This window comes from Apteryx mantelli, chromosome 2, assembly GCF_036417845.1.
Source record: "Apteryx mantelli isolate bAptMan1 chromosome 2, bAptMan1.hap1, whole genome shotgun sequence".
Classification (NCBI taxonomy): domain Eukaryota; kingdom Metazoa; phylum Chordata; class Aves; order Apterygiformes; family Apterygidae; genus Apteryx; species Apteryx mantelli.
This window is the reverse complement of record NC_089979.1, coordinates 122,002,055-122,022,058: the sequence shown is the minus strand read 5'-3', so window position 1 is coordinate 122,022,058 and position 20,004 is coordinate 122,002,055. Positions and strand designations below refer to the sequence as shown.

General features: G+C 39.3%; 1 protein-coding gene across 6 annotated transcripts in view; it reads right to left on the bottom strand.

The window, feature by feature from the left end:
• The window catches only part of CAPN7 (calpain 7), a 35,068-nt gene extending 22,241 nt beyond the window's left edge, over positions 1–12,827 (bottom strand). For 4 of the 6 annotated variants that reach the window (XR_010883457.1, XM_013950743.2, XM_067291415.1 and 1 more), the window contains exons 1-6: positions 12,651–12,827; positions 7,974–8,082; positions 6,100–6,257; positions 3,794–3,861; positions 2,334–2,534; positions 751–837 (exon numbers count right to left, since the gene is read on the bottom strand). Coding sequence is in view for 5 of the 6 variants with exons in the window: in XM_013950743.2 (XP_013806197.1) it covers positions 751–837; positions 2,334–2,534; positions 3,794–3,861; positions 6,100–6,257; positions 7,974–8,082; positions 12,651–12,752 (725 nt within the window). In the remaining variant the exon portion in view is untranslated. Of the gene's footprint in view, positions 1–750; positions 838–2,333; positions 2,535–3,793; positions 3,862–6,058; positions 6,258–7,973; positions 8,083–8,975; positions 9,023–12,650 lie in introns of those variants that run through there. The other 2 variants (XM_067291416.1, XM_067291418.1) reach the window with 2 other exon arrangements.
• Positions 12,828–20,004: the final 7,177 nt, after the last annotated feature.

The window sequence follows — 20,004 nt, the reverse complement described above, 5'->3', positions numbered from 1 at the left end:
CAAAACAGTTACATAGCTTTGCAGGTGTTTTATAGCTGTATATATAAAGAACAGTGCTGTAAAGTTGATGATTTGGGGGAAAAAAAGCAAAAGCTAGTAAAAACATGAAATAAAACCTGCAAGCTTCCTTCATATAAGACTACACAAGCAGAAACCCAATTTTTCCCATTTACTTCCAAACAATGAATTAATAATAAAAAGCTTCCTTGGTCCTGAAAATATTGAATTTGTCTGATTGCCAAGCCTTTAGTAGAAAACTGAAGAAAAAAAGAGGTGTATTTTTCTACTATGTCTGCGTGATCTGAACCTATATCACTGCTCATGCATAAAGCCTAGCAGTCACGTAGCACTCTTCCTCTGAATAATCCTTCGCAGAAGAAACAACTATCATTTTCATTTTACAGATGGGATAACCGAGGCAGAGGGAGCTAAACTGATCAGGAGGCAGCAGAGTCAGGAAATGGACCCAAAACTGCCAGCCCAGTCCAGTACCCCAAAAAGCCAAAACTAATGTTCCCCTTATAGGCCACAACAGCAAAAGTCCTAAAGAGCAGGATCAGGTCACACTAAACAGTCCTAAGATCAGCTTGGAAAAAGTAAGTGGTAGTATTTAAATATCCTGACCTGAATTATGATTAAAATCCTACTTAAACAATTTGAAGTTCTAAAAGAGAAAGCATAACCGTATGGGATATGGAAAAGTTTTAGAAATAAAAACAAGTGTAAGTTTAGTAATTGAATAGCACTTACGAAAACGGCATAGGGAAGGCAAAACGTTCCCTCAAATCAACACTCATGAAAGGGACATATTCAATACCATTAATTTTTGAAGTCTTTCTGCAAGTCACAAGAGAAAAATATAGTTACAAACCTATATATCATCTTTCAAAGACTAAGCCCCAGGAGATAACAACAAAATGTAATGTTTAAAAACTGCAAAGACATGGTGCTTCTGAAGACAAAAAGCACTCTACCTCTTGAAAAGGAAACAAGCACTGTATTTATTTGGTCTTGAAATGCGCAGTGCTTGATGGCTTGGTTACTCATCCTGCAAGTGCATACTTGTGGACAAATCACCATGACTCTGCAGAAAAATGATTATCAGCCACACACCTTTTTGTAAGTCTAGAACTCGCATTTAAAAATGTATTCATTTATCTAAATAGAATTTCCCAAGTCATCTTTCACCTCTCTTTTAAAAGACTCTGAGTGTGTAAATTGGGAGCAATTAACAATTAATGACATTTAATCTAATTATGGGAATATTTCGAAACACTGTCAAACAACAATAACAAATGAAAATATTGCACACATTTATTAGTATGTCTTAGATTAAAATGCACAGAACACTTTTTTTAAAAGCTGAATCATACTTAAATGTGAATGTAATTAAAGTTTCAATTATAACCAAGGAGTTACCTGAAAAAGGTATGTGAAATATTTTCAAAACAAATGATGATTAAAGACGCAAAACAACTTGAAGTTCTCTGGCACAACTTAAAAAACAAAAACACCCCCTCCCTCCCCAACAAAAACAGAAACATACACTGCACAAACATTGTAAGAGAAAAAAAGTGAATTTTTGATTAAGAAAATTTTTACTGCTCTGCAAATTTTCAAATGCACACACATTTCTATCTTTAGGAATATATCCTTCATCCACCTAAGTCTCTTAAAGTCAATGAGCAGACTATTTTACATCAAATCATACTGTTGAGCACCACCTCCATCACAATTTTATTTGTTGCATATATAGGAGGAAGAGAAGGAGGAAGGTCAAAACAGTTGTTGGACAATATATTTAAGATACATTTGATAAAGACTTCCAAGTTCACAATTTAGGCTAAAAGTTTTACAGATTCTTTATTATTTGTGACTTATCCCACCTCTAATAAGAATCAATGCAAATGGAAATCATTCCAACAGAAGGCACAATCCTGTAAAATATTAAAGCTTCCTCAATTTCCAGGGAAGTAGTAGTTGTTACTTCTCTAAAAACATCTTTGCACCTCACAGAATTGGATCTGTTGTGAACTCAGTTAGGTAGGATATGTGTAATGTAAAAAAAACAAGGCTACTAAAAATAATATGGCAGCCAAATACAAAAAAGTGGTGTTTAAACTCTAGAAAGCGCACTATGTGAATAAAAGACACTAATTACATCATCAAAGAGAATACTAGAATTTATTAATGTGTAGAAAATAGCAGCAATGGTGTTTGTAAGAGATAGCTTTGCAACCCTCTATTTATACACCTCATACTTATGCTGCTTCAATCTATCGTATTAGACTTACGCAAACGGTAACACTTGAGAAAAGCTGTCCTCATCTTACCTGAGTACTTCAATCTCCTCTGCAGTGTATCTCTGACCTTGAGATTCACTGGCTTGTACTGCTCTGATTGTCTGTGGTTTATCATTTAAAGAAAAATCAGGTCCCAATGGAAAGAACGTTCTGACTGGCTGATTTGGTTTAACTACAGTTGACTTCTCCTTCTGAGATGACTTTGACATAGATTCCTTCAGTGCCTCTGCTCTAAAACAAAAAACACATTCTGTTTACAACATTAAACATATGGTAATAATTCAATTATTTATTTGCTAGTTCGTGCTCCTACATATGTTAAATTGGATGGACAAACGCCCACTTTGTCCAATACTGCTTATCCGAAGAAAATCAATTCATGAACAATATGAAGACAAATGTTCAGAAAATTCTGAATGCCAGTACCTCTTTATGTTCCTGTTACAGAGTCAATAAAAATACAGCATTTGTAATTCACTTATAAGCTACTTTTGGCAGAACTCATTAGATTTTTGTCACCTTTAAAATTATGCTAATAAGAGAATATATGCAAGTATTCATTATCTGGAACATCAGAGTAAGACCACTGAAATCCAGAGAGAGAAAACACCTTTTAAAATGATTCACAAACAGGAAACAAAAACAATTTCCTAACTGCCTCTCCCACTCTGCTATGAGCCAGGAACAGAGTGATAATCCACCAGTATTGGCTTCAGCACCTCCTACTGTGCTGCTTCCTCTCAGAGCTCCAGGTTTTAATTTGTCTAGCAGCTACCATGCCAGTAAAGCCCCACTGCCATTCTCACAATCCAGCGTATGACTTGCAGTTCAACTGCTTGAAGACCGTCTATTTTTGTTGCTGCATTAAGATAATGGATAGTCACATGTATACGAATCAATATATTGTTCTTGAACACAGACTGAAATGTGCTCAAAATCAGCTGAAACAGCACAGAAGCTAGTATTCTAAACTCCATTATATAGCTAATTTAAAAGGAGTTATACTGAACTTGTATTCGTGTAACTGGTTTTAGAAACACAACCCAGTAGACCTACCCTTACAGTTACATTGCCACCTTTAACCTAAGCATTTTCCAGTTTCCAAGATGTCTTCATTATGAAGAAAAGATGCTGACACCCTGACTCAGTGCTTGCCTGAATTTGGCATCTTTATAGAAGCCAAAAATTATAATAGACTACTATGATCTATATCTCTGAGGACTGAAGTGGTGCATTGGCACTAAAAAAAAATACGCAGTCCCTCCCTAATTTGGCATGTCCCAAGGTCCCCAGAGGATTGACACAACAGTTACTTTTTCAGCTGCATAGCAAGTGGCAGCTAGCTACCAGAAGAACACTACACAAGCTGCTTCTAGCCAGAATCCATGCTCTTTCCAGCACAAAACAGACAGACTAGATTAGATAATCCAATTCATAGGGTGCATTTAATCTCGATAGCAAATATTTATGCTAATGTTGACTATACTCACCTATCCAGTGCTTGTCGAGCCAGCTGTTTCAGTTTTGACTGAAGGCCTGTTTCTGAAGTTTCAGTAGCCTTAAATACAAAACAAAAGAAAAAGCTACACATTGAAAAAAAAACAGGTTAAAAAAAGAAATCAGTTTGTCAGATTTCACACTTGTAAGTTACAGCATCAAACAGTAACTAGCTATTTTTTCCAATTCCCCCTTGAAATTAGTAGATACGGGTTTTTAATGTTGGCATAAAAAGCATACTAAGTAAATGAATAGCATTTTGCTGTTCTAGTGAGTGTTCAGAGTGATATTTAAAATGCTTGAGCATGGGAAACACTGTATACGTAAAAAGTTTGCCAGAAGAATTAATCATACTAAAACTATGGGCAGGAGGAAGGCAAAACACATTACGTTAAAACACTACTGAACTTAGGTGTGTTCCAATTCCTTTCCCCCTTCCACCCTCAAATGAGTGAAAAATAATCATGGAAATTTAAGACAAAATAAAATAAACTTGAAGGTTTTCTTTCATTAAAAAAATCTGCTTCCAAGTCAAAAATCTTGTTCTTGCACACGTAAGGCATAAAATTATCTATGACAGGGCACCAAAAAAGGTATTAAGAGTGCTAACTTCTATTATCAGTTGGGTAGTCAGCCATGACAGCTTAGTCATACAATCAATTTATACTTGTTTTTCTTACAGGTGAAGCACGGCTAGTGCAGCTAAGCAGTCTACAAAAGGCACAACATGGGGTGTGGCTTCTCCTGTGACACCCATAAGCAGGTTTCAGGTTTTAGCTTTGTATCATGACTCACTCTCCCCAGTCAGTTAGATCAACCGGGAAAAACAAAAGGCAAGCTACTTTCACCCTATGAAACAAAATTAGAAACACCCTCTATAAGATTTCTTTTTGTGATCTGGAAAGAAATTACGCTGAGGGATTCTTGGCTGGAAAAGACTTTTAAAGATTTATGAAGGTAAGCAGCGGAGATGGTGCACCAGCAGACCTGTCCAGGAGATAGCCATACAAGAAAAGGAATGGCTGCTCTCCAAGCACTTCAAGGGTAGAGGAAGAGACAAATCTCTCCACCTGAATATACTGAGCAGAAAGCAGGACAGAAGCAATACTTCAGGATAGGAGAATTCCTTCAATCTTCTTTCATCCTGGGAAGAAGAAGGTAGTTTTTGATCCACCTGAGGGATAAAGCCTACAATCATCTTATCAAAAATAATATCCTAGTCAAGATTAAAAGAAACTTCACCAGTAACTGCAGCTAATGAAAGACCAGGTAAGAGTACCTGTTATTTGACCCAATTTCAGATTAGCTACTATATATGTAAGTAATATCTGTATGCACTGATACAACAGAAGGAGGAATATAGCAGAGGAAAACCAGTACAGTGCCACAACAGGTTTTATATAATAGATGGAAGAAGTTCTGATCCAGCTAATCAAATGGAAGAACTACATCAGTTTTATGAGCCCTTAGTCTGGTTACACGGTAACAGCAGGGTTTCTGAGCCTACACAGAGCCAGGAATTCAGAGCACAGAAGTGCATACCCTAGTATGTAGCAATAGGAATGTTCCCCTCCCAATACCCACATATACGTACATTATAAAAAGGGAAGAGAAGAGAAAGAAGAAAAACAGACTTGGTGGAGTTACATCATGATGGTGAGCTCTTCCTATGAGTTAGTTATGGCAACTGGTCTTAACAGAAAAAAGCAGTACCTGCAATTATGTTCTATAGCACTTATATAATGGCCAATTTATCCGTACCACTTATTTCAGTATGAACAGAATTCAATCATAACGGCTTTAATGTTGAGCAGTGAGTAACTGAGTAACATTTTTACTAGTTTTGGCATCAGTGGACCATTATATTTTTGGAAAGTATTACTCAAAAAAATTTCCCTTAAATTATTTCCTATATCATATTAAGAAAGTAATATAGCTGACACATTATCAACTCATCTTCTTCAGTTTTAATTGTTTTTAAATTTCTGTTTTAGTGTCTCACTGGCTCCCAGACAAAATATGAAAAAAAATTCCAAGATTATTTTTAGGTTTTAGTATAATGGGGTTCAGAGAAAAGAAATCACAAGTCCCCGTAACTTTACAGTGCTGAGTAACAGCATAGCATCAAGACTGGAAGAAACATTAAAAAAAAAATTACTGGAAAAAAGATTCAAAAATAGTTTTTAGAAATACAGGTACTCCATTTTTAAGCCAGCCTTTAAGGGTCAGTTACTTGTGTAAGTGGAAGAATTTCTTACCATCACATAATTCCACCAAGTTAACTTGTAGCTTAACATACTGTTTTCAAACAGAGTTCCACCGCTTCTGTGTACAACTCTATAGCTTCTTCTGCACTGCCTTTGTCATCTTCGTCAAAAGCCTGCATAACTAGGAAGCGAGCACGCTCCAAGTCCAACTGTTGTTTTGACTTCAGAGGGTCTGTGTTCTGTGACTGAACTAAATGAAAAAGGAAGTATTTAGTATGTAAAAACATCCTTAATAAGGTACTGACAAACACTAGCACTTCTAATTAGATGGGTAATATCTATTTTTTGGCTGGAAACCGAAACTTTTTAAACTTTGCTAAAGACATCTTTGCAAGGACAAAAAAAGTAGAACCAAGAAAACAGAAAATCCCCACACAGGAACCAGAGATACACTCTCAGGATATTTCACACATCGAATAACAACGTAAATAAAATAGCTTTCATACAATGTTAAGGAAAAAGTTATTTAATTACATAAAATACGGCAATGTTTCTGAAAACATACCACCTGTTGCAATACATGAGTTCCTTAAGTATCTATCTCATCTAATACTTTTAATAATAACCTGAAGAATAAGAGAAAGTGCACTCTCATCAAGTTTGCAGATCATGGCAAACCAGGAGGTACAGTCGATATACTCAAGGACACGATTATTATTCAAAGAGACCTAGATAAACTAAAGTAATGGGCTGACAGGAACCTCCTGAAATTCAACAAGGACAAATGCACTGCCCTGCATCTGGGACAGACTAACACTCTACAGGGTACAGGCTGCAACTGCCTGGCTGGGCAGCAGCTCTGCTGAGAAGGGCCTGTGGGTCTTGGGGGATGGTAGATAAGCAGGAACCAGCACGGTCCTGGCACAGATGAAGACTAATGGCATCTGGGACTGTATCAGCAAGAGCATGGCCCCAAGATCGAGGGAAGGGATTATCATCCTCCACTTGGCACTCAGTAGACCCCATCTGGAATACTGCATCCCTGTGGGGGTCCCTAAGACATTTGGGGCTGGAACGCTCAGCCTGTGAGGAGAAGCTGAGGGAGCTGGTCTTGCTCAGCCAGGAGAAGAGATGGCTTCAGGGTGTGTGGGGGGCTAACAGCAACCTGCCAGTCAGTGAAAGGAGGTTACAGAGAAGATGCAGTCAGGCTCTTTACAGCAGTGCACTGCAGGAGAAAGAGAGAGAGACTATAAATTGAAGCAGGGGATATTCCAACTGGCTATAAAGAAAAAAAGAGTTCTCACTATAAAGACAAATATGGACTGGAGCAGGACCCAGAGAGGATGGGGAATTTCTGTCTTCAGAGGTTTTCAGAACCTGACTGGACAAAACCCTGAGCAACCTGGTCTGAATTCAGTGTCGACCCTGCTTTGAGCAGGAGGTTGGTCTAGAGACCTCCTGAGGTCCCTTCCAGGCTCAGCGATCCTGTGATTCTAAATGAGAATTACACATGTACAAGAACTGGAGATTTTGCTCTAAGCTGAAATAGTGACATGGGATCAAACAAGGAAATCCTTACGAGAGCAAACAGCTCTCTCCCTCTCAAAGTTAGTAATTCTACATAAATGCCAGAACCACTTGCTCCAAATCCATCATGCAGCTGAGTCTTAGATACAAGTATTGATTTGTTCCTGATCATTTTCCTGTTCCTATGTTTCATTAATTCCTCATGTTTGTTGTACAGCTGTGGTTCCTAAGAATATTTAAAAGGAAAGAAAATTCGCATCAAAGTCCTTAGGAAGTCACTATGCTTCATTTCCGAATGCTCATTGTACCTGTGGTCCTTCACAGAGAAAGATAATTATGAAAAACAGAGCAAACATTACAGATATATATTTCACAGCACCAAAAAGCCTTCTACTCAATTCATTTAAACAGAGGTTTGATTAGAAAGCTCCTTACCCACCTGCTGAATGGAGGGCTTGAACTCTCTCCAAGTACTCATTTATTTTTTCTTGAATATTTTCCAAGTTCGACCCTGCCATCCCAGCATAAATCAAGGCTTGTGCAGCTTCCTGCAGGGAGAAGAAGTTGAAACATAGTTAATATTTGCTGCCTGGAGCATAAACTGAGGGCCTGTAGGAATGATGAGCTATATGAAAGCAAACCGCCACATCTGCATAAAGGCTCAGTGGCTGTTAGGAAAATCTGCTGGAAAAGAACAAGTTTGAAATTATAAATAAGACCAGTTCTCATCTGTTCAATTTCATGCACATGGGACAACCTATAAAACTATAATAAATCTCTTTAGATGCTATAAATATGGATCTCAGGTCTGTCTGTATTAGTCAAAAGCATGGCTTAAGGGATTTTAAACAACACATTTTTTCAAGCATGCACTTAACTGATTTAAGTAAAACCCACAGGTCACAAACTGCCTTTTATTTTTAAAAGACTTCAGATTTAAGGTTGGAAAAAAAAAACCCTACTCACATTGCCTGCATTTAATCTGATAATAATGAGAAGTGAATCAATACAAAGGCTTTTCAAACTAAAATGCATGAAATTTTGGTTTATAAATCACTTTCTATTAGTACAGCCAGCAGAAAGCTATCAAATCTTTAAGTGCTACAAAATTGAAAGTTCTCAGCTCCTCAAATTTTGATCTTTAAAGGTTTGTATGCATACAAAACACTGGATATTGACGGAAGCTTACTTCCAGGGGGGAGAATAGGTCTCCAGCTTGGAAGCATAGTATGTTATCTGCATTAAGACTTCTTCTACACTGTACAAATTTATTAAGAAAAAATGCTTTCAATTCTCTAAGCTCTCTACTCATTCACTGAATTTATGAAAAATACATAAGGTTTGGCAGGGTTGTAATGAACAGCTCAGAGCTGACTCAGTCTCAGAAACATGCAGAAAATTGAATTCTGTCAACCCCCAAAATGATGATAAAATATCTTACTTGTCCTCCTTCTTTGCATACAAAGTGCCCCACTTTTGTGGCAGTGCCTGTCTTCCCAACAGCAGCAGAACAGAGGCAGTCACGGAGCAGGCCAAGCACATAGGAAGCAGAACAATAACTGTCAGGAAGCTGCTCCATAAAGATAGTACTCAGGAAGGCTGCTCTGCAGAGAGCAAGCACAGAGCCACGGCCAGAGAGTCACTTGCTTGCTTTATGACTGTGATTTTGTTCAGCTTATCAGTCTGCACCCCTAGGCATCTGCCTAGTTTGCCCAAACTTAAAGCTGATCCTGGCACAGCCTGTGCTTATTATTAGGATAATTTTTTTTATTGACAAGCACCACTGAATTAGGTATTACTTACTCCCTGTCAACATCCACCACCATACTACATCACATAAAATGTGTCCACTGCAACACAAAGGTAGAGAAGTTCTGTTTCATTTATATGCAGCAATTAAATACCGTTAAGGCCTAGCATACAGCTGTCCTTGGGAAAAACAAAGCACTTATAGAAATCTGCCCAAAGAATGTGTGTATTTGTCTGTGGTATACCACAAGTACAGATAAAATATGTATTATATCATAATGGTAAGTTGTTTACATATAACACAAAGAACCAATGTGGATTTTCAGACTAGTGCTACAAAAAAAAATAAAATACATAATTGATGTTTATTCTGTGATTTCAAGCACAACTGTTTGGCCTGGTTTTTAGATGCAGACAGAGGAAAAAAGGTCATTTGTGTATTAAGCCTCTAAAGGACTGAAGCAGTCGACCAACTGACTGCAGAGGCAGCATGTCAACTGTCTCCAGTGAGAAGACTGAAGTGCAATTCAGAGTCGGTATTTACAATCTCCTCAATATCACTACTGTTCTTTGCCATGACGAGTGTGTCACAATCACACTAAGCTAACTGCTGGTCATCAGTTTGCAAGTTGGTAGCTGCTGGTTGACAGTCAAGCTTGGCAATATTCTTCAGCAGTTTTGTTGAAGTCATCAGCTGCCCAAATCTGTTTCTGACATTTCTGTATAGCATCTTTATCAACAAGGCCACACTGTTACCCTAAGCTGATTCACACGCAGCCCTCCTCTACAGTCTGTCAAAAATTCCACTATAGGAGGAAGTGAACAGCACTTGCTGGCCATAGAAACTCCATTCGGGCAAGTCAGTTTGCTGACTATCAACAGCAGAATGTAGCATTTCCCATGTTTCCTTCTTAAGTCAAGTTCTTGCAGAATTGAATTCAGCACCCAAGCTTTCCCATGTCCGTAGTAATCATGACACCAGTGTGCACTGAACTGCTTCGAGCAGTTAGTGAGGAAGTTGGTGACAGCTCTGAGTTTACTTGCACTGTCAGAACATGCATAAAGCACCTCCAAAATACTAGATCCTATTTCATGACTACTTTTGTTCAGTCTAATAGTCAGTGATTCTTCAGGCAACGTCTGCAAAGCCAAACCTATCTAGTCTAAATTATGTATAAAGAATCCAATCGATATATGTATACTTGCTCAATATGCACAAAAAGCACTTGATGAATACATGCTGAATTTGCTCTCCCCTGTCCCAGGCAAAATCAAGTTGAATACCAATGCCTTCAAATATCATCTGACACAAGAGTCAATACCCAGCCTTGGATTGCCAACAGCCACCTGTTTGAATACTAGAAGTGCTTACTGCAGAGATGAGACTCAGAGCTCTCCTCATACAATGCAGTGCCCATACTCACACTGCTCTCTGGCCTAGCTTCTGTAAACCACAATGGATTTTCTAGATTATACTCATGTAGCTTGAGGTGCACCAACGCTACCAGAGATGCATCTTTGCTCTTAGCAAGAATATCACACACATACAGCAAGTGAGAAAGATTTTCCTTGTACAAAAATTGTACAGAAACAACTGTCTGCACAATAAAGATAGTTTTCTTCTGTTGAGCATGTAACAATTTTCCAGATATGCTGAGAAAAGTATTGTAATAAGCAGCTGCACTGTGCACAGCCATCAGACCATGTACACACAGTTATGGACCCCTGTGCTTATCAGCATTGTTACTGGTAATTATACCTCTTACATACATGTTCACACACTGTTTTATCTGTTGACAGCTCACCCTACATTAACAGCCAGGTTAAAAAAAGATACTCTCCTTCTTATCCTGTCACACTTAACATCGTCGTGTGAAAGGGAGGATCCACAAACATGCACAGGCCCACAATGATTATAAACACTGTATTTTTCATACATTTCACAGACACCCAGCATTCATGAAATAAATGGCCAACTGCAGAGCACTTGGTAAGTTAATGGAAGAGAATTACTTCAGCAGAATGATGGAATATCTGTAACAATTACTGCACCAAAGACAAACACACACTTCAAAAAAAAAATCCCTTCTTACAGGTGAAAAGTAAGAGAGACATGTAACTTTAATGTAACTTTGCAAAGCATAAACCCAACAAAATAAAACAAATTAACACATGCAGAATATTGCATAATGGTTGCACTGAAGCTATCAAATACCATTAGTAAGTCTGGAGATATTGAGGAAGCCACTGAAGCAAGTTCACCCCACTCCAGGTCACAAAGGCCTGAAGCTATGCTGGAAGAGTAAACTCAAAAGCCCGAAGAGATAAAAAGCAGTTTCAGTGCAAAGGATACTTGTACACGGTTAAAGCATAAGTCACATGTAGCATGCAGTCTGAAACTAGTTTATTATTGAGAATCTCATATTTCGCTGTGTACTTGTCTCCTGCAGTTACTTATTTTGTGACTGACTATACAATAGAGTTGTTCCCAGTTGTACACTCAACAGCTTCAATCTGCCCATTTGCAGTTTTCTAAAATGCTCAGCCCTTACATTTCCAATACAAAACATGGGAGACCTTCTAGCATAGCAGAGGGGGGTGGGTGGGTGGGTGTCAGGAATGACAGCTGAGGACAAACGGGTCAGAGACGTTTTTAGCTAGGTTACAACAAAACAGAACAAAGCTTGCTGAGACACAACAAACGTTATGTTTTCATGAGGTGGAAGTAGTGTCCGTACTCACTTTCCAAGTATTGCTGTGCTGATAAGCCTAAGCACGTTAATAAACAGCAACACATAGGCAGTACTCGTTCTCATCCAAAAATAAAACACGGAAGGTGTATTGCGCAACTTGTGCTGAACGACGCGGCTCCTCCAGACCCAGCTAAACTTTCTAGGTGCGTGCGTGGCCGCCTGCTTTCTTTTTCTGCCGGAAACACTATGTCTTACCCGCGGCCAAGCAACCCACCCAATCTCCAGGGCATACCCACGACGGGGGGGGAAACGAGCCGAGGGAAAGTACACCTTCGCCGGAGGGAGGCATGCCACTCCTCTCTCCGCCCGTCCTCTGGGGTGGCAAGGCGGCAGCGGGGGCGGGAGGGGGGAAGGGAAGGGCAGCGGACAGGCCGGTAGCCAAAAGCCGGCCCCCGCTCTAACGGCCGCACCCACCCCGCTCCAACGGCCGCTCTAACGGCCGCTCCAAAGGCCTCAGCGAGGGCTCACGCGCGCCCCCTCCCCCCGCGCGCGCAGGGGGACTCGCGGGGGGGAGGGAAGACCAGGGCGACTGAGGGAACCACGGCGGGAGGGCGAGGGGCACGCAGCGGGGCGCGGCTGCCGGGCAGTCTCCCTTCCTCCCCCCGCCGCCATACCTTATAGTAGAAGACCGCTTCCTGGTAGCGCCCGCTGTGGTCCCGCTGCACCGCCAGCTGCGCGAACTTCACTGCGTCCAGCTCCAGCGCGGTAGCATCCATGGCCAGGCTCCCGCTCCCGTCACCGAGCCCCCTCCGAACCTACCGCCCACCAGCTCCGCGCCCGCCTTCGCTTCCTTCCCGGGCCCCCTACGGCCGGCGCCGGCGCCGGACCCGCCCCATGGCCCCGCCCTCCCCCTGACCCCGCCCACCCGCTCCGACAGCGGCAGCCGAGGCACCCGAAACCTGCCGCGCCCCTCGCGCCGACGCGGTGGGAGGGAGCGAAGAAGCTGCGCGTGCGCCCCGGAGCCGTGGCGCTTTTTTTTTGCTGTGCGTGGGCGTTGCGCTGCGCATGCTCGGGCACGGGGGAGGCGGGGCGGCGGGGGGCGGTGCTCTCGGGGTTAGCCGGCGCGCGCGTGTGCCTGCGTGTGGCGGTTGGGGGGACCACAGGGGGGGTAAATCGCTAACCCGTCCGCTTCCCCATTTAAGAGCCAGTGGCGAAGTGAGCTGGGGACCTGGTTAGGCAGGGGAAAAGTTTTGAGTGTGTTGGTTCCGTCTGTTGGAGCACTAACGGGGGGAGGGGAGTGTTTCTAATGGAGTCCCTCAAAATATCCAGTGGTTTCTTAGGGATTGTAAGCTGTAGAGATGAGTGACTTAGTTCTCACTGGAAGATATGCTTTGGTCTTGAGACTGGTTCCTTTAGCCATGTAGACAGCACCTTGATTATATGGCTATGTGCCATACCAGTCTGAAGTAGAAAGCAAGTAAGAAAAGGCCTATAACATCAAAACTTAAAATAACAATAGGCTTAAAAATCTCATTGCTTTTGTAGTGATTCAGGTTGGCAAATTGGGTAGTTTTCATACAATTCTGCTGTTCATTTTTTGTCTTCCTCAGGAGCAGTTTCAGGAAAAATCATCATCTTTCAAAGACTGCTGCCTGTGCTTTGTTTTTATTTATTTATTTTTTCCATTATAGTACCTGCACTCCCCATAGCTTCTGTTTTAGGATGAATTCCTGCAGAATGGGAAGGCTGATGTGGTCTGACAGCTCTGGGCTGAGAAACCTTGTAAATATGTGTTCTGACAGGAGTGTCTGCAAGGTGGTGCCTTAGAATAGTTGTTTTTGTGAATTCATAAATTGCATTTGAATGTTAAAGCTAGTTTAGTTGTTGTTTAACTATACATTCATACTTTCAGAGTTTCTACTTAACATGATATTATGAAAGTTTACCTCTGCCTGAAAACACAGGCAGTCACAAACCATTGTTTTTATGAAGTGTAAAAATAATGCCTAGAAACTTATTCTGAAGCCTGCCTTCTTGTGGAGTGTGTCACACTTTCACCCTTTTGATGTCTTCTGACTAGGGATTTCATAAGAGGGGGTAGCTAAACACAGAAATATTAAAATCCATTATTTTTCTCTGTTTTTCTTATATCTAGAGCTAGTGTTCTCACTCTCTCTTCCTTTTCACGCTTTACAGACTACTGATATCCAGTGTGATAATATTTTGAGTAAAAAGTGATTGTTACTTGCAGGGATCTGCTATACGGGCTGTTCTTGTAATCTTTGTAGCTTTTTCTTGCTGTTGTGCTCCTGATAAGTCTTTCCCCCCCCCTTTTTTTCCAAAGTATATTTTTATGCTACTTATCTGAGTGCAAAAGAAATCCAAATTATATTAAAGGACTTTTCTCAATAAAGACATATTTGTTCAATATTCATTTAATTACTCCATGAAAATGAACTAGGAAGTTGGTCTGCTTCAATTTGACATTCAGAGATAGTACTTGCTAATGGCATAACTCAGCCTAAAATTAATTTGTGTATCATGGTTTTAGACTAAACCATTTACAGTAAAATGAAAATCTGAAATATTTGGAGTGACATGAACCATAAAAAGGAGACTGAACTGTACAGAACAAACTGTTGCTATTAGTTTTAACATAAGACTTATCAGCATGTTGCCTTGTATGATACTTTGTATCCTCCGCTTAGCGATAATGTTGTTCCTTCTATAAACATATATGCCAGACACTTACTCCGTAAATGAAACTGAGGTATCTCTTTCAAAGTGGACTCAGAAATTCTGTCACTTTGGAAAATTATTTTTTTATAAATTAATGGACACTGATGTTTGACCTTTTTCAGATAATAAATGAGCTGTATGTTTCTGCTTCTTTTTTTTATAGTCTGCTGTAAAACTCTACGATATGGTGTTAAATGTACAAGAAGTGGTGTAAGATAGTGATGTCTTGCTATGGCCAAGACTTTATCTATAGATATCAATTTTTGCCTTTTGTTTGTAGTAGTATTTTAGCTTTGGAGCCAGATATAAAAACTGGCTTCCTTTGTTCCTAGCTTATAAGTATGTGTTCTTTCCATCATTGTTGGTATATCCCAGACATTTGAATTCTTATGTCTCTAGTTTGCTGTCTTCCATGATATTGTGCAGAAAATTGCTTCCAGTTACTAAGGTTATTAAATATCGCATGATGTTACTATTTGTGCAAAAGGCTGTTATGCAGTAATAGTAAATAGACAAACTTTACTTGAGCTGCTGCTGTTGGCCAGAAGCACCATTGCTTCAGTCACTCAAAAATAGGCTGGAAGAAGTTTTAAATATGCGCACCTCTGGTAAGAATCCATTCATAAGCAAGAATGATGCTTTGTAAGAGGCAAAATCTGGTAATTGCCAGTGATGCTGACTGATCTCCTCTGTTTCTTGCTGGGAGCGATGTATTACAGTTATCTGACAATGGCTTGCTGTATAAGTACTGGGGAACCTTGTTTCTTTGAGCTTGTATGTATTTAAACCTGCCAGTCCCTCTTCACCCTGCTGTTTTGCATTACAGTGTTTTCTTCCCATTCATTTACTTCCCCTATTATTATTATAATTCCTATTCCTACATTCCTAGTATTTCTCCTGGACTCCTTTCTTGCCATATCCTTTCTTTCACTGGCATAAATATAGATTGCACATTCAGGTCCTCCTCTGCCTCAGTTTTTCTTACCTCTGGTGATACATGTCCTGAGTTTGCTCTTCCCCATCTTCCACCTTTACCCTTTTCTAATTCCTGTCCTTTCCACCGTCTACTTCCCTTATGTACCTTCCTTCCTAACCTCATCTCATGATTTTTCTTCTCTCCTTCCTGTCTGTCTTTTGCTATCAACATGCTCTGAGAAGACCATTGCTGTATATGATGTCTTCGTATCGTATTCCCTCCAGCTCCTGACTTTTTGCAGAGGCAAAGTCAGAAGAGGGAATCCAGGGGTTGGTTTCTCTCTTTCACAATTCTTTGTTGTTAATAATACTGAATCAGCTCACTCTCATTTGACTTTCCTCTTTGAGATATTTTCTTTTCTTCTTTCTTTTTTGCTTCCATGACACTATTATTTTCTCCCAGCTTCTTTTCCTACCTTCTTTGATTTTGATTCTTGTTACCCTGCCTTTTCCTCTTCTAACAGTTTTCTACATTCGTACTGGAGTGACAGACACCTGCATACTGATGATGGTTCTTACCTTAGGTCAGGCAGTATGCATAACTATTTTCATTTGCTTACAGCCATAGCTTTTAATAATCAACATGCAAAACAAAACTATGATATGATTTGTTCTTCCCCATGGATTGCTATCAAGTCTCCTCCTGAAAATTTTTCCTTTATTTTCACTCTGTCCATTATAGCAACATAGAGTCAGAAAAAAAAGGCCCATCTCATCCTGTATTCTTCTGAGTTGTGTCTAGGTGATGCTTGTGGAAAGAGTGTAAGAACAGGACAATTTCAGGGTAGCCTTTTCTCCCAGCTTCCTGCAGCCTCTGAACTGAACCCACATTATCATATTTGATAGCTCTTTCTAGGGTTATTGGTTATTTTCAATGAATTTGTCTAATTGTTGCTTTAGCTCAGTTTGATTTTTGGCATTCCAAACAGTTGGTGGGAATGTGTTCTATAGTTTAAATGTGTTGTATGAGATAAGATTTCCTCCTCCCCTTTTTTTAAAATGGTTGCTCAGTTTCATTTTTTGCCCTCCCTCCCCCCCACTCATAAGAAATGAAGATCATATCCCATTTATCTTTTTTAGTTTGCTTATAGGTTTGTATTCTTCCTTCACATTTTTCTTCAGGTTTTTTTTCCTTGTCCATCTAATTTCTTCTTGAACAGAATCCTCTCAATACCTTTGATCTATCTTTGTGGACCTTCTTTTCTATTTCCTCTATATATTCTTTGAAATGTGGTGACCACAGTTATGTGTGATATTAGAGTTGTAAGTGTATCATTGATTTTGTACCTTGTTGTATTGTTATTTTCTGTTTTTCTTCTCTATTTCTTTCATAACCATTCCTCATATTGTTCTTGACTTTTTGACCACTGGTGAGTGTTGACTGAAGTTTTGAGAACTCTCCAGAATGACTCAGATCTCTCCTGAGAAGGGCTGGGTAGTTTAGCATCTGTCATTATGTGCTTAAGGTAGTGTTTTCTCTTCTATGGTTTAACCAACTTTGAAATTCATATGTTTATTGCCTATATACTGATATGAGATCCTTCTGCAAATTTTCATAGTTGTCTTTGACAAATCAAAGAATTCTGTATCACCAATATACCTTATCACTTATTTTTTGCCTTTTCCAGATAATTTGAGTTTTTATAATGGTTGACCACTTATTTCAGAAGCAGAAGTTGGATTTGCTGTGTTCAGGTTCTCTAGATGCCTTCCCCTGTTGCCATTTTGAAAACTAGCATCACGTATCTTCTCCTGGTGATTAAATCTGAGATACATCTTCCATCTTGTTTTCTTTGAAGAAAGGCTCCATGTGGAAAACTTTTTAAGTGCCCCTGTACTGAATGTTCTCCAAATTCATATTCTCTTATCAGAGGTAGGAGGCTATCCTTTCTTTCCCTAGGTCTCTTCTGTCCCAAGGTGCTTTCAAAACCTTTTAAAAGAGATGCTGTTCAGATGTTTATCATATTTGTTAACTTGGTGGACAGTATTATTTGGTTGCTTCCTTGGACTATGCTGTTTTATGTCTAGTCAGACTACAGGTAGCTTCCTTCTATTTTTAAAGTTCCAAGTACAGCAGGACTATGATATTTCACCACTGTAGCATAATAAATATTTGTATTGGAATCCCCTTTTTGATATTTAATTTTATTACTGAATAATCTCTTTATTCTGTGTTAAAAGACTGTAGATTTATAGGTTGTTCAATTTGATCTAGAACCAGGTAAAATTATTTTATACATGTGATGGATAATATTTTAAAGACCTGTGCAGGCCTTAGACCTCCAAGCATGCACCAGAGTGACACGTTAAAGGAAATAAAACAGTTCTCCAAACCATGAGTGTCTGCTTATGGTTCAGAACATTGCTGAAAATGAATGCCTCTTTCAACAATAAGATGTTTAACCTGTATAAGCAATGGTTAAATTCATACTGCAATAATTTACAGAAATCTTGCTTATATTTTCATCAGCAATGTAGGAGCAGCTCCTTTTATCTATGTTTGTGGATTTGCTTTGGTTGGGTTGTTCCAGAACAGATTTGATTAACAGGTGATTGGAGTTTGTATATATTCTCTAATGCATAAAATGTTGTCTTAAACAGCCTATGAGATGTATCACCAAATTGTTGCTAAATAGACTGCCTTAGCATTTATTGCATTTTCAGGGCTGAACCCTTACCTGTTGATTGTATTAAACACTTTTCACTTCAAAAGGAAATTTTTCCTTGATTGAAGGCTTCAGAATCAGACCCTAGAAATCTAATTTCATACAGATACCACTAGTGGAAATCAAGAAGCCAGGTGAAGAACAGCTGAAAATAAAACCTTGAAGTGTGCATGCAGTATTATAATTATTAATACACTATAAAGCACTTTTATTGATAGAGCTTTGAATATATGAAACTACTTGTGTTCCACCACTAGATGTCCATGTAGCTGTTAGATTGAAGTTAGAAATTTTTGCATGATTAAAACAACATAAGTTGAACAAATAGATTTTTAGTTTGGATCTGGTTTAGTTACTGCTGTGACTGAAGTTCTGGTTCACTTCTGTTCTGAAGTTTTGTTAGGCTCGGAATAACAGAGATTTAGGTTTGTATTTTGGAGTCAGAGTGGCTAGAAGATTTGGGGATCCCCCCTACCCCAAAGAATGGAGAAATGTCAGCACGAGAAAATCATGTTAGTTATTTAATTGCTCCCTTGCAAAGTACTATGGTTCTCTAAAAGTAGAGTTCCTCTTTTTACAGTTCTAGGTTACTGGCTCAGAACTTTCTTAGAGGCTGTAATTTTGCAAATCTGTTTGGTCATGATAAAAGGGCCCATGATTCTAACTATGGAAAAAGGAAAGAAACATAGAAAAAGTATTTGGATAGAAACAATATTCTTTACCTGTAGTTGTTAGTAAGTGCAGTACTTTGGGGAACTGCTTCTGCAGATTCTTTCTTTTGGCTGTGTTGCCTGGGAAAATAATAATGAAAAGGAAGACTTCATGGGAGAAGTTTTAGAGTGAAAAGCACAAATGACATTGTAGAAACTATGGCATTAATTAAGAGAACTTCATGTACTATTTATGTGTATATTTATATATATATTTATATATAAAAATAGATGGCATGCGTCATTCCAGTCTGATATAATCTTGTAAAATAAGTGAGAGAAGGTTCTGCAGTGAGTCATGGCTGTGTTGCATTCCTCAATTTAATCAAAACATTCCTGGGTTGATGCTGCTTTATATTTAATCACCAGATAGTTGTAGGAAATCTGTTAAATCCTGAAACTGTTGCGGTCCTCTCCCATCTACTTAGATTCCCAAGATAAATTGTATGGTTTTGCAAAGAGCCCACAAAACTCAGTTTTAGTTCACATGAAATTCAGTAAAACTTAGAAAGAGATATAGTATATTGACCAAGCAGAGCCAGAACCAGTTTTGTGCTTTCTAAATGAAACTAATACAAAAATATTACGGAGTGCGGTAGAGGGAGGAATAAAACTTTTGTTCAAGGCTCATACACGTAAGCTCTTCTGTGTTAAGACTGTGTGAAAGGAGTATTGAATTCAGGTGAAATTGAATCTGTTGAAGTGGAGGGAGTTGTTGCCACTGACTTTGCCAGGGACAAGACTTCCCTCTTTTTTTGGAGACTGGGGAGAGTCTTACGAGTAATGCAACTGCATTTGGGAATCAAAGGTCTAGTTGGAATCATTAGTGCTGGGGTAGATTGACTAAGGTTATTTCTTCTCTTAGAAGTGTTTCATGCCTTCTGTGATGACAATGGAGTCATTACAATGTAAAGGAGAATGTAATTTCTATGTTGTCT